The 15162-nt window shown below is 38.2% G+C and overlaps 1 protein-coding gene across 3 annotated transcripts in view; it reads left to right on the top strand.

The window, feature by feature from the left end:
• RAPGEF4 (Rap guanine nucleotide exchange factor 4) overlaps positions 1–15162 on the top strand; it is a 141376-nt gene that overhangs the window by 90049 nt on the left and 36165 nt on the right. For all 3 annotated transcript variants that reach the window (XM_036386418.2, XM_036386417.2, XM_036386419.2), the window contains 6 exons: positions 695–878; positions 5737–5821; positions 9254–9314; positions 10061–10137; positions 11242–11388; positions 12676–12791. In XM_036386418.2, the coding sequence (XP_036242311.1) occupies positions 695–878; positions 5737–5821; positions 9254–9314; positions 10061–10137; positions 11242–11388; positions 12676–12791 (670 nt within the window). The remainder of the gene's footprint in view (positions 1–694; positions 879–5736; positions 5822–9253; positions 9315–10060; positions 10138–11241; positions 11389–12675; positions 12792–15162) is intronic.

Below are 15162 nucleotides of genomic sequence, written 5' to 3'. Positions count from 1 at the left end.
ACCCTAAGGGATCTAACTTGAATTCCTGCTATATATTCCCTTGAACCCTCTGGGGAAAGCTAGTGCAAGCTGCATCACAGTATCCAACTCAACACATCACTCTGACTTACTTGGAAGACCAGGGGTTTGCAATATCATAATGTTACTTTAGAGGTCTTCTCTTGGCGGTTCATCCATTAAGTTATTCCCCCAGGACACAGGTCAATGCACTTGTCCCTGGGATTACACCTTGATGACAGACATTTCTACTACATCACAAGGAGTTTAGTTGCTTTTGCTACCTTTTTTCAGCTTGTCTAAGTACATAGAGCAAAGTGTTTGTGCTAGAGAATACCTTTTAGAGATTCATAGTATAACCATTTTCCCCAGTGTAATTTGTTTGATTAAATGAAATAGTTTCAAACAATAAGAAAACAGAACTAATAAAAAACATATACATGTGTATGCATGTATTTATACACACCCACAACACACTTATATGGAAGCCTTTTGGATAGTATTTGTAGTACACAATTTAAAAGTATACCCTTCAAGCTACATACATGAGAAATATTTTCATGCTCTTAGAGTTTTTCTGTAGCTTTCTTTCCCTTCTTAAATAATCTATCTGTAACAAGCACAATACTACACAGATTTCTACAAGGTTTGTTTCATTGCGGAGCATTCAGTATTTGATGTGTTGTTTTGTTTTCAGTGGACCAGGAACACCACTTTCAAGATAAATACTTATTTTATCGATTTTTGGATGATGAGCGTGAAGATGCCCCTTTGCCAACTGAGGAGGAGAAAAAGGAGTGTGATGAGGAGCTACAGGATACTATGCTGCTTCTCTCTCAGATTGGGCCAGATGCTCATATGAGGATGATTCTCAGGAAACCGTAAGCAGAATAATGAGTTAATATTATGGGTCTTCCTTGTGACATGGAAACAAGAGAAACCTACATTGATTATCAGCCTTTTTTTCAGACAGCTTTATAGTGACTTCAAAGCCAGTATAAACTCTGTTTGACCCTCCCTTGAAGGCAAGCATTAAGCAGGTAGGGTTTAGTGGCCATGGCAGACATATTTTACTGAAATGCACTGAGAATAAGGAATAACTTAAACTCACCTTCACTGAAGATTTTCTTGTAAGGGGCCATTCAAAACAGGCAAGTACACAGGGCTGGATCCTGCTACATTGAGGTCATTGGCAAAGTTTGTGTTTGCTATGGGTGAGGAGTAGGCACTGCTTACAGTGTGAGAACATTTTTCATAGTAAAAGATTTTTGTGTCACCTAACCCAAGCACTGTTCCTGTTCCATCTGTATCCTTTCCAGACTCCATTCCTGTTTAGATCACAAGCTCATTTCAACAGCACTTTTCCAAAAACTTGCTAAAGGCATTGAATTTCAAAAAGTGCCATCAAATACTTGTGCTTATAAAAACAGGAAACACTGTCATGCAGCAATAGGTTTGAGGTATACATTTTATTTCTTCTCCTTATTAGAGATCTAGTCAATACAACCAAAGGAGCACTTGCTCCCTGTCACACAAAATACATGGACAAGCCAGAGTGAGAGCAGAGTGTTTCCATACACCCTTAGGGAGTCATGGAATTGAGATCTTGTACCCTCGCAGACATGTCCTGTGCCCTTTCCACTGAGCAGAAAATGTGAGCTTTTGCACCTCTGAGCAGACACCAGTCATTGGAGTCTGAGCAATGCTGTGTGTGCTGGGACCCTGCTTCTCTGCACTCTGTCCTGTGCCTCAGGCCAGCTGAGCAGGTAATTTCTTGGAGAATTTCCCTTTCACTTATTGTGGGCTTTGGCTGCCCACTACATTTGCTTTCTGTCATGACTTCCAGAACAGTGAGTGTAAGTTTACACTAGCAGGATAAATACTGATTATCATCTGGACTGCTTACAGAGTGCTGAAAGGCTGGAAGGATGCTGTGGAAAGTACTGCTCTTCTCTCTGTATTGTCACTTGCACAGCATCAACTGAAAGAATACTAAGAGGAGATTTTTCATGGAATATAGTGAGGAGAAAGAGGTTTTCTCAAGACTGATATTCATCTGACATCTTTCCCTATCCCTGAAAGTGCTTATTTTTGCAGCCCTTTGCTCACTGAAGTAACCTTGTACTGCCAGGGACCATATTAACTATTGTTCTAGTATTCAGTTTACATACGTAATGATTTTGTTAGTTGAAAATCCTCCCTGGACTGAGCTGTAGCAAAGCTGTTAAAATCTCCATGAATCCTCAGAGTCCTGCTAGTTTTGACTAGACACTGTTACAGCTGCCAAATGTTCAAAGGAATTGTCAAGGCTTCAGAGATGCTGACTCTAGCTGACCTGAGCAGGACCCACAATTTTCAAACCAACACAGCTGCATTTTATAACAGTAACCATTTCCAGAGAGGTTGCAGAACTCAGATAATTACCCTGAAAGAAATAAGACAATATTCTTTGATGAGAAGATTACTTTGAGAATTTGATTGTATAATGAAGCTGTTGCTTTGAAAGGTACTTTCTATTGTTCAAAATCTGAAAATCTCTAACAAAAAGTGTCACTTGTTTTGACAGCCAACTTAAAAAATTCTCTGTTTATTACATTAACTGCAGCATTTTAACTGTCAAACTGTGAAAGAATGTTCTATAGTTTAAAAAACAGAATAGAGCTCAGGGAAATTTTTGGCAGGCTCTTGTTGCTATTGTGTTTTTTTTTTCCTTTGGAAACACATATACTGAATGTGAAAATAGCTTTTTGTGAAGTAGCAAACACAGCTCTCTGCTCCTTATAATGGCTGTAGCACAGGTGCAGACCTTGCTAAAGTCCCTGTAAAAATTACTGTAGAATTAATACAGCTCCTCCTTAAGTGTTTCCCCCCTTCAGTACGAAAATATGTCCTGATGGTAAACCCTAATTTAATAGGATGCTATAATACAAAGCTAAACACAATAATAACAGGAGTCTTTAAAGGAAGACTTGTATTCATCTGACAATAGTATTTAGCTCAGATAATGTTATGGATTACATTCTCTCTTTAATGCCCTAGCCTAAAGTAAGTTAGCAGTGTGACTGAAATAATAAATCTGTGTTATATGTTCTTAGTGGCTTCACTTAGCACATTTTTTTCTTCATAGAGAGCATTTGACACTTAATCACAATGTTATGGGGTCTCTGATCTTTTCCCTTGTTCTTATTATCTGAGAATTTTCTGGTTAGTTGTACAATAAAAATAATCAATGATACTGCTTTGACATACATGGCTTATCAATGGTAAAGTACTGTGTTATTGTCAACATCCTAGTCACAGAGAAGCTTGATGTCTCTGACCTTGGTAAATCTCCAAGCACTGAACAGTTTTTATTGATCACTTAATATCACCTGTGTTCTGTCCATTAATGTGTACCCTCGTTCCCTACCTATTCCATTTATTATCCGCTCTATAACCAGCTATTGCTGTTAGAATGTGTCCCCTGCAGAAACTAGGTCTTTACACAGCAGGATCCTACAAATCAACATCAGTGGGTCACCACACAGGTTTTAAAGACACAGTGATGCCTAATATCTCTCCACGTGACATCTGCAGGAACAGAAGTAAAGACTGGGTACAGATACCTGCTACAGATTGTCAGTCCTTCCAATGTGCTAGCATAGGAAGCAAATGGACATGCTGAAAGAAGAGTGTGTCCTTTTGTCTTTATGACAGAGATCTCATATAGTAAGACATCATCCTTTTGTCTTTTGATTTAATGTAGAAATTTCTTAACTTGTTACACTATATTCTCCAAGACATACTCATTTTGCAAGCATGTAATAAAATCTAAGTTGCTACTTCCCTATTATTTGTTAAAATCCTTACTTTTTGTTTGCTAGCTTGTACTGGCTTAGTTTTATGCTGTACTTAATTAAGCTGCCCTGCATAAATCACTAGGAGTGTCAGCCTTGTAATTTCAAGCCAGATTCAGAAACAGTGGAGTATTTTGAGTCACTAGAGGGCATAGCAGTACCAAACCAATTTCTGGTTTTCCCTTAATAGTTTGATTCTGTATGAGAAAAGAGTAATTTAATCCAAAATTATTTGTAGTCTAAATTTGTCTTTAATCTGGGTAATAATAAATGCATGCCATTGGTAAGTGAAGAACAGAAGAAAAATAAAGCTTGATTAGCAGAGATGTCAGTTCTCCTTATATTTTCTGTGACTTCTTCAGTATTTCTTTCATCCAAAAGAAGTCTCCATCCAGCTACTTTTGTAAAAAGATGCAATATAATCCTAGAGTAACAGAGCTGGGCACTCCCTGTGTCTCACACAAGATGTAGACAGACTGTTGAATCAGGAGGTGACTAGGCAGAAAATCTGTAGAGCACAGTATTTCTTCATATGGCTTTCCTGATCCTCTAGGTGCTAGTCTCCTGTAATACTGACATTTTAGGAGGAAAACTTCTATCATTGTAGTTTTTCTTTTAGGGCTGTCCAAAGATTAAATTGTGCTGTTAATTCTTTTGACACCACACATTGCAGACAGCAGGATTTAGAACTGTGCTTGTTGTAATGGTGGAGCATGTAAACCTTCTCATTTGGAACTCCTGCCCCCAGACTGGACTTCTTGTATCCCATCTCCTCTCTTGTATCCCATTTTCATCCTCTCTCTTATGTCTTTATTGCTCTTTTCTTTTGTTCTTGGCCCATTGAGTTAATTACTTGTAATCTACTTTTCTCAAATCTAAACCATATTGTTTGGAAGGACTCAGTCCTACAAAAATAGCTTGAAATAATGCTTTAAAGGTATTTTTCTTCCTGTGTGTCCATATGTCACTCCAATGTGCTGTCTGAAATTATGTGACAGGAGAAATTGTTCTTTTAGAAAATAATACTGTATTAGATATTGTAACTGAAGAGAATCTTGTGAGTGATAAAAAGATTGGGAGTTACTGTCAAGCTCCCACAACTCCTCCTGTGTGCTGTTTATTAGATCCTCCAAAGCATCTCTGACACACTGCAGTCCCCACAGTATTTGTGTCCTTCTTTAGCAATCAGAAAATTTTGGGTAGGTTACAGAAATGCAATTATTTCAGCCACAGTGCCAGCCTCCTTACTGCTCCTTGTGCTAGAGAAGAATTATTCCTTTATCAATGCATTGATGAGGGAATAATTCTCCTCTAGCACAAGCTTCTTGTATTTTTCAGTGAGAGAGGCTGAAACTACTGAGTGGTTCTTATTTACCTTTGTGGCTAAACAGCAGCGCTCAGCATTAACTGTAGAGCAGTCGTTAGCTGTTCTCCAAGATGCACTGCTGCATCTCCAATTTGTTCAGCAGAAGTTAACACACTCCTTTACAAACCACTACAACTGTGTTTGCTACAACTAATTAGTACTGCTTGTGAAAAATAGTGCATGCCCCATGCTCAGGAGTCCTTTTGAAAGGAACAAATCTTTATGTACCATTTCTGATTTATGTGACCATTTTATACATATATAGAACACTTGATTTAATCAGAAAAGCTGCCTAATCAGGATCTCTCTAAGGTGGTTGCCATGGCTGCTGCTCAGTTTCATTCAGGTAGCATTCACAGAGCTTCCCTCCTTTGTGTGTTTCAGTCCTCCAGCCAGAAACATCATTCAGTCCCTGTTTAGTGAGGATGTACACTTCACTAGACAGTTCAGCAGCATTTTGTGTTGTTCTGTCCTTCTGTGAAGTATTTATTTCAGCATTTATTGCATTTAATTATCCCTTTTATCTTCTCTCTATAGCCCTGGCCAGAGAACTGTAGATGATTTAGAATTTATATATGAAGAACTTCTCCACATTAAGGCCTTATCTCACCTTTCTACCACGGTAAGTAATTTTAAAAATTATATCTCATCACCTAAAGGGAGGCTCAATTTTTACTTCTGGTTTTACTTCTGACTTGAACAAAGTTGGAGAGCCTGTAACCATTTTCATTTATACTTTCCATGCGAAGAATTTATTCCATCTGTGAGAATCACCCAAGCACTTTGCAGGTGTAGGTTGTCTATTTGATATCAGATATAATTCTCTTCAAGTATTTCTGCACAGCCCCTCACTTGGCACAGGTACCACTGTCTGTGTTCCTGTGCATGTGTAAATTAAGGTACTGGTACTACTGAATTTTGCAGAATTGATTTCTGTAGGGAGTCTTCGCTTGAACCAGTTAGAGGAGGAATTATACTGCAGAGAAAGGTGCACTGTGCAGTGCTTTCTGGTTGGAGTTTGTCATTGAGTGAAAGAAAGCTCATCAGACACTTTCTCCCTGAAGTGGTCAAGAGCAGCACAGAGAATCAAGGATAAATGGAATGGACAGGAGAATGCATCTGTTTAAAGTCTCACCATATACTGTGCAGACAACTGAAACAAGCTAAATAGCACTTTACTTGGTAGCAGTAAAATGTGGATGCTTTTAGAGAAAGGAAACAAGTCAGAAAGTAGATTCATATTTGACAATGCCTTCTTCAGAATCTCTTGTTATTTTCAGTTGTTCTCAGTTAGCTTGGACAGATGCAGCTAATTATGAAGCTGCATTACAGAAAGATAGTACTCCATGCAAACATATAAAAACCTGAACTATGTTTTTCAAAAAAGAGTAGGCATTCAGAGTTGGTATCTGAATTACATTGGTGTTAAGGAAACTTCCCAGTTTGATCATTTGTGAGACTCTACTGTCACACTCCCAGCACCAGAGACTGTCACTGCTGGGGCTGGAGCCCCTTCACAGGGGGCAGCTCCAGTGACCTGGCAGGTCCTGCTGGACTCATGCACATCCCCCACTCACACAAACAGACCAGGTTTCCTCACTGCTTCCACCCCAGGTTTCCCATAGCAGAGCCTTGTATGTCTTGCTCCATAAAGCAATTTATTCACAGTGTTGTAACACAGAAACAGCTCAAGCTGGTGCCTCTGAGGAGGGATCCCCAATAAAGAAACCCCTGGGCTTTTATCCCCTCACCATCCAAGCATTCACAAGTCTCACCCTTCTTCCTGTGTCCTGTGCTCCTGCTGTGTCTCCCAGTGTGCATTCACCTGGCTGGTGCCACTTGAGCTGTTTGCTCTGAAGAGGGCTGGCAGTCCATGGCCTCTTGTCTCTCTGGGCTCCCACACAGAGCTCAGTCTGCAGACAAACTGCAGCTTGCAAACCAAGGTACCTGCACTAGATGCATTCCTCAACATCCAAAAGCCTTAAAAATCTCTGGAATGTAGAGAAAAGAGTAATTAAAGAAAGACTACTGTAAGATTCAGAAATGACCCTTTAAAAGTTAAAGAAAAGAAACTACCCAAGATAGACAGATATCGAGACGGAGTGGAGAAAATTCTCGATACTGCGGACATAACCCAGAATAAAACAATTTGAAACACTAAATATTTTCAGCTCAGAAGAAAATCAGACTTGAGGTCAGATACCACAGCAAGTACCATATGGAACAAGTATGGAAAGTAATACAAACTGCAAAAATACTTGGCATTTTGAAGTACAGATGATTCCATGTTTTTAGTAAGAATATGGAAATGGCCAGCTTATTGCGTGCATCATGAACTAAAGAAGAAGGCAGAAACTAAGACTAGCTTAGAGGAATTCTTCAGAGGAACAAGAGATAGCATTGCTTCTATGAACCAGAAGATTAATGACCAATCAACTTGAAAGGAAATTGAGTGTTTAATTTATTTTAAGTAAGGCATAATTCCTAAAGTATTAAGTTTTCTTGATATGCCACAAGCAGTAGAAAGTAAAACGGGTAAAGCTCAAGTCTCATGGTAGTGAACTAATTCCTGCCAGAGAAGCCTGTGAAGTTAATGTACAAATGAAGAAGAATTATATAACACAGTGTTAAAAACAAGTCAAACCTCGGGCTTCATCAAGTGGATTCATTCACAGCAAAGGCCAATGACTGAATCAACTGAGAAGACATCTGAGAACATAAATGGATAGAAATGGTCTCTGCTATGTGCAGAACAGTGCTAATGGGGTTGTATTTCCTGGCCTTATGAAAGTATCATTGCCTTTGAGCAGAAGTTATAAAGGAGTTTGGTGAGTTAAGTGCTACAGAAATCGCAGGCCTCTAAGTGTGTTCACTGGTCGGTGTACTTTAAGAAACCTCTATTTATCTCTCTTTTTCTCCAGGCTTCAAAAAGGGAGTGCTTTCCCCTGATTGTCAGAAAGGAGTTCTAGGAGAGGTGGCTGATGTGATATGTTTATACTTGGTGCCTGAGCACCAAGGTTGGGTGGGTGCCTTTAAGTACATCAGTGCCCAAATTTTTCCACCCATCATAGGAGATGCAGCCATCAGATTCTCATTTGGATTGTGCCCAGAATTTGAGAGTTCCTTCCCAAGTCTTTCTTCGTGGCCTAATTTTTTTTTAAATTTAAACAAACGAGACAGTGGTGTGAAAATAAATAGATGTTGAGGCCAGATTTTGATCTGTATTTAGCATGATTAAGTTACATGGTAGTACCTCTGAAAAATGGCTTGTCACCAGCTGACATTCTCCAAATAAGTGAATCCCGCTGCTTGGAAATTGGCCTCTAAGTTCTTGGAGACTTGTGGTTGTATGAAGAGAAACATAAAACACAGAAGAACTCAGGATCATACAAGATTCCTAGTGCTACTGCTATTTTGTGGCAGAACACAGTAGCAAAAAGCAGTTGTAAGCAGTGTCCAGAGACAAGTGCCCAGTCAGCCAGAGCTGATCACACCAAGGGCAAAAGAACCCCAGCAGGGGGCTGGCTGACACCAAGGGCGGTGTCCTGTTCCTGGAAGAGGTACTGAGCTGGATGCTTTGCCTGGGAAGCTGTCAGGCAGAGAGGGGACTCAGCAAGTCCGGATGGCTGTGCCTCACAGCTTGACCCAGCAGGAGCACAGACTTAGATCAGTCTGAACCAGATTCCTCAGGAGAGAACAGGAATATTTCCCTGCAGTAATTGACAATTTCTAGCTATCTTCTGTATACAGATTAACTACTACCATTTGAAACTTCCTGTCTTGTTAATTATTGATGGTCCTTTCACATGTGTGTGTACAAAGAAAGATGTGGAGACCCATATCTTAAAGATGCCCTTGTCTGAGCCATTTGGAGCCAGGAATTGTAGCTCTGTAAAGCCAATCAATAGGAATTAGGAGATCAAGTGAAGCAGACCAACAACGACTGATCAATGATGCAGTGGGAAGGAAAGTACAACGGGGCTATGTTATGTGACCTCATCACCAGGAGGAATGAGATACATATAATAACTATAATTTCTCTTTCTATTTTAAGGTAAAACGGGAATTAGCAGGTGTCCTCATTTTTGAGTCACATCCCAAAGCAGGAACAGTCTGTAAGTAATGGAATCCTGTCAGATTTCTTTCTCACCTGTGCTATGAATATTTAAAATCCTAATGTTTAAATGACAAGAGCAAAACGTAGATGCATTCTTCAAACTTGATTGTCACTTCATGTTTAAAGCCTAGGGTAATAAGTGTTAGCTTAGTCTGTTGCCAAGTGTGGGGACAATACCAAAATTTATTCTGTATCCTTGGTTGAGTGTATGTATCACTTACAATTTGGGTGTGTTTTTATTTTTTACCTAGAATTTTTGGTTTGACCAATCTCTATTTAAAATGTATTTTAATATAATCCTGTATTAAAAAAAATCTTCCTCCACAAAATAAAGGATTTTAAATGGTAGATTACTCAGACATGTTAATACTGAGACATTTTAGCAAATGAATATTAAATTCACAGTCACTAGAGAACTGGGTTAGAACATGGTGCTACTAGTGGGATCCAACCTGTGTGCTAATAGTAATTGATAACCTGACATATCGATAAAGTAGTTGTTGGAGCTGTAATAGAAAAGAAAAGCAACTTTCACATCAGTGTAATAACATAACATAACTATGTGGGTATGAATTGTTTTTCTAAATTCTGAAGGCAGTTGCTTTTAAAATCATAGTATGCCCTTTTATATGGTAGACATTTATATGACTGTAGAGTTACCTTGAATCTTCTTGGGTGAAGAATCTGGCCCATTTATATTTTGAATAACTATATTCTAACCATAAAATCTTTTCTCTCTTGTAGTATTTAATCAGGGAGAAGAAGGTACTTCTTGGTACATTATCCTAAAGGGATCAGTAAACGTAGTCATTTATGGCAAGGTATTTTTTTCAGAAGCTATTTTGTATGATTGTTATTATTGAAATTTTAAGAGTAAACTTTGAAGGAATACAGTTTAATTCAGAGTGAAATTGCTTTGTCTGACAAAACAAATAGATTGTAATTTTATTAAGAAATGATCCAGTGGTTTCACTGATTATACTTCCAGTAGATTGCTCTATAATTTTGGGATATATTACACAGTTTCTGACTATAATCCATCAGAGTTTCATCAGTATCTTTAGGACAAAGTAATTTCCTGGAATTTGGTGGACTGCCAGACTTCTCTCTCATGGGAGTTTTGCCCCATCCCTTTACCACCATGTTGTTGTGCATTTGGATGACTAACTGTTCTCATGCATGTCTGACAAAAATACTGCTTTGTGACTGGTGGTTCTCAGGTTGGTTGAGGCTCTTCCAAATTTATGCCAGCTATTCATTTTAGTTAAGCCATAGACCAAAAAGCATCTTTATTAAATTTCCTGTTTATGAGAGAGATTTTTCAAAGCAAAAAAGATATTGGTACACAGGAATCCCTTGAGTCTTAAACCCTACTCCTCAATGATTTCTGATTCAGTGACTGAGAATCCTCCATTTGAAAACAAAGCATTTCACCAAAATCTAGCACAAGGGCCCTAGTGATAAGTCTGTTCCTCAGTAACACATATTTAGCCATGTTTTTTACATCACTGGGTGGGCCAGATCCTCTGTTACTGTGAATTGGAGGAAACAGAGCACTGCTGATGTGCAACAGCTGGAGATATGTTGTTCTATGTTAATTCTGCAAACTTGATTTTATTTTTTAGGGCCCCTATAAATAAAAAACAAAATAGTCGACAACTTTCTGTCTTCAGCAGGCTGAGAAGGGTCCTTCAAGCTGAATGCAATTTCAGAGAACAAGCTGATTCTTTTCTGTTCTTGCCTCTTTAGTAAAAGTAATAACCAGCTATCAAGTATTGTTTCCCAGTCATTATTTTGGCTGTTGATTTCCTGCCAAATAGATTTATTTTGGTGTTTGATTGTGAAGTCCAGTGTTTGTACAAGGACTTTCAATAGAATCCAGAGTAATGATGGGTTTCTGCATGTAAATGTTTTGCTCTGTGCAGGGTGTGGTATGTACTCTACATGAAGGAGATGATTTTGGCAAGTTAGCACTTGTGAATGATGCTCCCAGAGCAGCATCCATTGTTCTGCGGGAAGACAACTGCCACTTCTTGAGAGTAGATAAGGAGGACTTCAACAGGATCCTTAGGGTAAGAGTGGGGAGGGCTGCCCTCAGTGTCATATCAGAACTTGCGAGTTTTTCTAGAGGCTGTCATTTCTATGAATATATTAATATTAATAACCTTGTTTGTAGTATGCCTAATTGTGGAGCAGAGATGAGACAGTCTAGAAGGTCACATAAAGAATATGTTCATCACCTTTCCTCTCTCAGCTCCCAGCTCAGACATGAAAATACAACCAAATGGAATCTTTTCTCTCACATTCTATAATCTAGAATTTGCCCTGCTCAGCTTTTCCTCATGCTGCTCAGGATTTCTTAGTGATATTCTGTCCAAATATTGAAAAAAACAAGATCACCCCTTCTCCCACATAGGTCAGTGTTGGGTACATTAAATTCAAGAGTTTCAAGGCAGAATCAAGTGGCAAATGGCATAAGTTACAGATGTCTTTACACAGATGTCTTTATCAGAGAACTCTAGAAAGATATTCCCGGACTAATTTGACAGTTATTCATTTTGGGGTAAATGTGTTCCAAAGTCCAACTGTAATTCTGTAAATGCAGGCTATTTTGTGGTCATTCATAGTAGAGGAAGTCAAAACTAGCATCGTCCTGTATTTTAACCTGTATGTGCCCAGTATTGCAGCAATAAAACAGGTCCAGAAAGGATACTCCACTATAAAAATGACTTGTGGTTGCTGTAGAAAAGGGAATGAGGATCCCTTTGGGAGTAAGGCTGTGGAGACTTAAAACTGATTAAGCTTTGGTCTATAATTCAAAGAAGATCCAAGTCCATGATCTTACTGATTTTTACCTGTGTTTTTTGAATGCACATTATACTTAACTTTTTTCTTTTTCTACTCTGAATGAGTTGGTAGTAGAAAATGAACAGTTTACTGAGCTAAGACTTTCTATTCTTAAATGCTATTTTCTTCTTTTTATTATTATTTTACTTTAGAGAAAAGTCAGATTGTAGAACATAGTATTTGCATTTAAGTGGAGTAGAGATGACATTATATACGACAAGCTGGGCAGAGACTGTTTTCCAGCAAACTTTTTTTTTAAATTTGACATCTCCATAAAATGGAGATTTTTATTATAGTTCTTGCTCTAGTCTCTCCCACAATTCTCTGTTTCTTGCCTCTGTGCCAGTGCTTCCTTCTTGATTCTGCCTGTGAGGAAAACAGAATAAAGACAGATAAATACAGAGGGAAAGAACCAACACGTATTTTGTGTTTGAAAGTCATGCAGTTTGTTAGAGTAACTAATCAGGCAAATCAAATACAGTCACATTTATTAAAAATAATTTGTCTTGCAGGATGTGGAAGCAAATACAGTAAGACTCAAGGAACATGACCAAGATGTCTTGGTGTTGGAGAAGATCCCAGCAGGAAACAGAATTTCTAATCAAGGAAATTCACAGCCGCAGCACAAGTATGTTTTCATTCAGTAGTGCAAATGTCAGACAATTATTAACCTTTTAAAATGGTACTATTATCCAAACAATAGCATATTCCCTTTCAGTGGAAGACTGCAGTGCATATAAAGGTTTTCTTTTTTTAGTCATCAGCACATGCCCCATACTCAGTAATATATCCATTTCTAGCAGCACACCAGCTCTATGTATTTACACAATAATTCCCTGAAGATCTCAGTGTAAATACTTACCTCAAGAAACAGCTTCCAAATAGACTAAGCATGGAGATTGATGAAACCCTATTAATCTGAGTTACTGTGTAAAAGATGGGAGGAAAATACATTGTTTTATTGTTAAGTACAGGTATCTTTCTTTTGTATTTTGAGCTCTAGATGCTAAGAAGAGTTTGCTATGCACAATTTATATACAATACAAAGATCTCATGCAATGAAAGTTGCAGAGCTTATCTTACAGAATAGTTTAGCACTGTAATAACAATATTAACTATATTTTCCTTTCTTACTGAAAGGGAAAAAGTACAATTCTGTTTGGATACTACTGTGATAAGAGTAGAGTGAGGCTATTATCATTCTGAACCTTGGTAAAGCCCCTAAAGGCTTTGTAAATGTGTTATTTGCAAATGGATACACTATTTTCTTCAGAAGCATTCAAACAATTTCAACAAGTTTTGAATCCTTTACCCTGAACTTTACTTTCTCTTAAAAAAGAGCCAATTTATTGTGCAATACTTTGGGTACAGTTTTTATCTCATTTGGGATTTTATATACTTATTTTATCTGCACAACTGAATGCAAAGATTTATGAAGATCTGTGAAGGTTGCATAAGCCATTCCTTGCATTTTATGTGCACATTTCACATTTTTCAGGAACTTCTATTTTATTTTTCACTTGATCTATGAAAACAACTAGAAAAACAATCTATGCTACCAGGTAACCATGTACTCCTACAGAAGTTTTTCTTTGCCCAAATAAGGGGAACTTGACCATAGCCAGTGGATTTGCATCAGCAACTGCAATGCACAGCAGCTTGGTCATAGATTTAGATCCATTTTCTTGGGTCTGACGCATTTTTCATGCTTCCAAAAGTGAAAGTTCCATTTGAACATTTTGAAACGCTGCCTTCCTTGCAAACTCTTTGCACCAGTGTTACTTGTATTATTTAACATTTTCTTTTTCAGAATTTGATAAAAATAGCCAGAGATATTTATGGTAAATGGTTAAGTTAGGCCTTACATACCAGGAGTATTTTTAGGTAAAGCTCAGAATTTCATTTCTGTAAATATTTTACTCATTTGTTCAGGTTTTGGGTACTATAAAGGTGCCAGCAAAGGAGCTTTTGCTGGTAACTATGACCAATAGACATAAGTTACCCAGAAGAGGAAGTTACCCTGAAGGTTCACTGTCTGCTTTTCACCAGTTGGATTACTTTGTTAACACTGTGTTGGCAGTGTCTTTATGTTTAAAGTCTTCAAAGTAAGTTCACTGGGTCTGAGGACAATGTTTCTTTCCTTAGGAAATAGAGTAAGTGGCTACAATTATGTTTGAGAGACCAAACCAAAATTACCAAAGTTTCTTGATTTCCAGAATGTGTTACTGGAATGTGTTCGTTGAGTGTTCAGTACTTTTGAAAATGACTGCCCAAAAGAGGAGCTTATCAGACACCTCTTCTCAGGAAAAAACCAATTTTCTAATCTTGGCCTTGGGAGAATCTTCATTTTGGGAGCAGATCCTTTTGGTTACAGTTTGGATTCCACTGCCTCCTCTATGGAGGAGACAGAGCTCCTACCCAGCTCCCTGAGCTGTGCTTTCCCTCAGTGCCAGTTTCACTTGGGAGGACTGGCTCTGAAGTTACCACTTACCTAACTCTTTATGGGTGATCACACTCATGCAGCATGAATTCAGCAGCCCTGCAAGTCACTTCACTGTTCATTTCCACTTTCATATTCAGAGTACAGCAACCTGTGATTTCTCTGCTTCACTCACTTAGATACTTGGTTAGTATCTCTGTGAGAATGTGCACTGGCTTAACAAGTGTTTGTGTTCTTGGGACATCAATACAGTTCTTCCAAAGAGGTTGGCAGGTAAAAGAACTGTGACGGTCAGTGCTCAAAGTGAGGAGGAGCTCCCAGGAGCTCAGCTCCACCACTTATTTCTCAGCAGGAGCAGAGTATCTTCACTTCTCAGGATTTTTTTCTTTCTTTTTTTTTCTTTTATTTTTTTTAAGTTTCATACTTCATCAGTTGAATTCCAAAAAAAAAAAAAAAAAAAAGAAAAGAAAAAAAAGATGGAAAGATTGAAAGAATGGAGTGAAATATAAAAAAATCTGATCCATGAGAAAAGAGAAAAAAAAGATGACAAGTTTTCCAA

Source organism: Molothrus ater, chromosome 7 (assembly GCF_012460135.2).
Source record: "Molothrus ater isolate BHLD 08-10-18 breed brown headed cowbird chromosome 7, BPBGC_Mater_1.1, whole genome shotgun sequence".
NCBI lineage: Eukaryota > Metazoa > Chordata > Aves > Passeriformes > Icteridae > Molothrus > Molothrus ater.
This window is presented reverse-complemented; position numbering and strand designations above follow the sequence as displayed.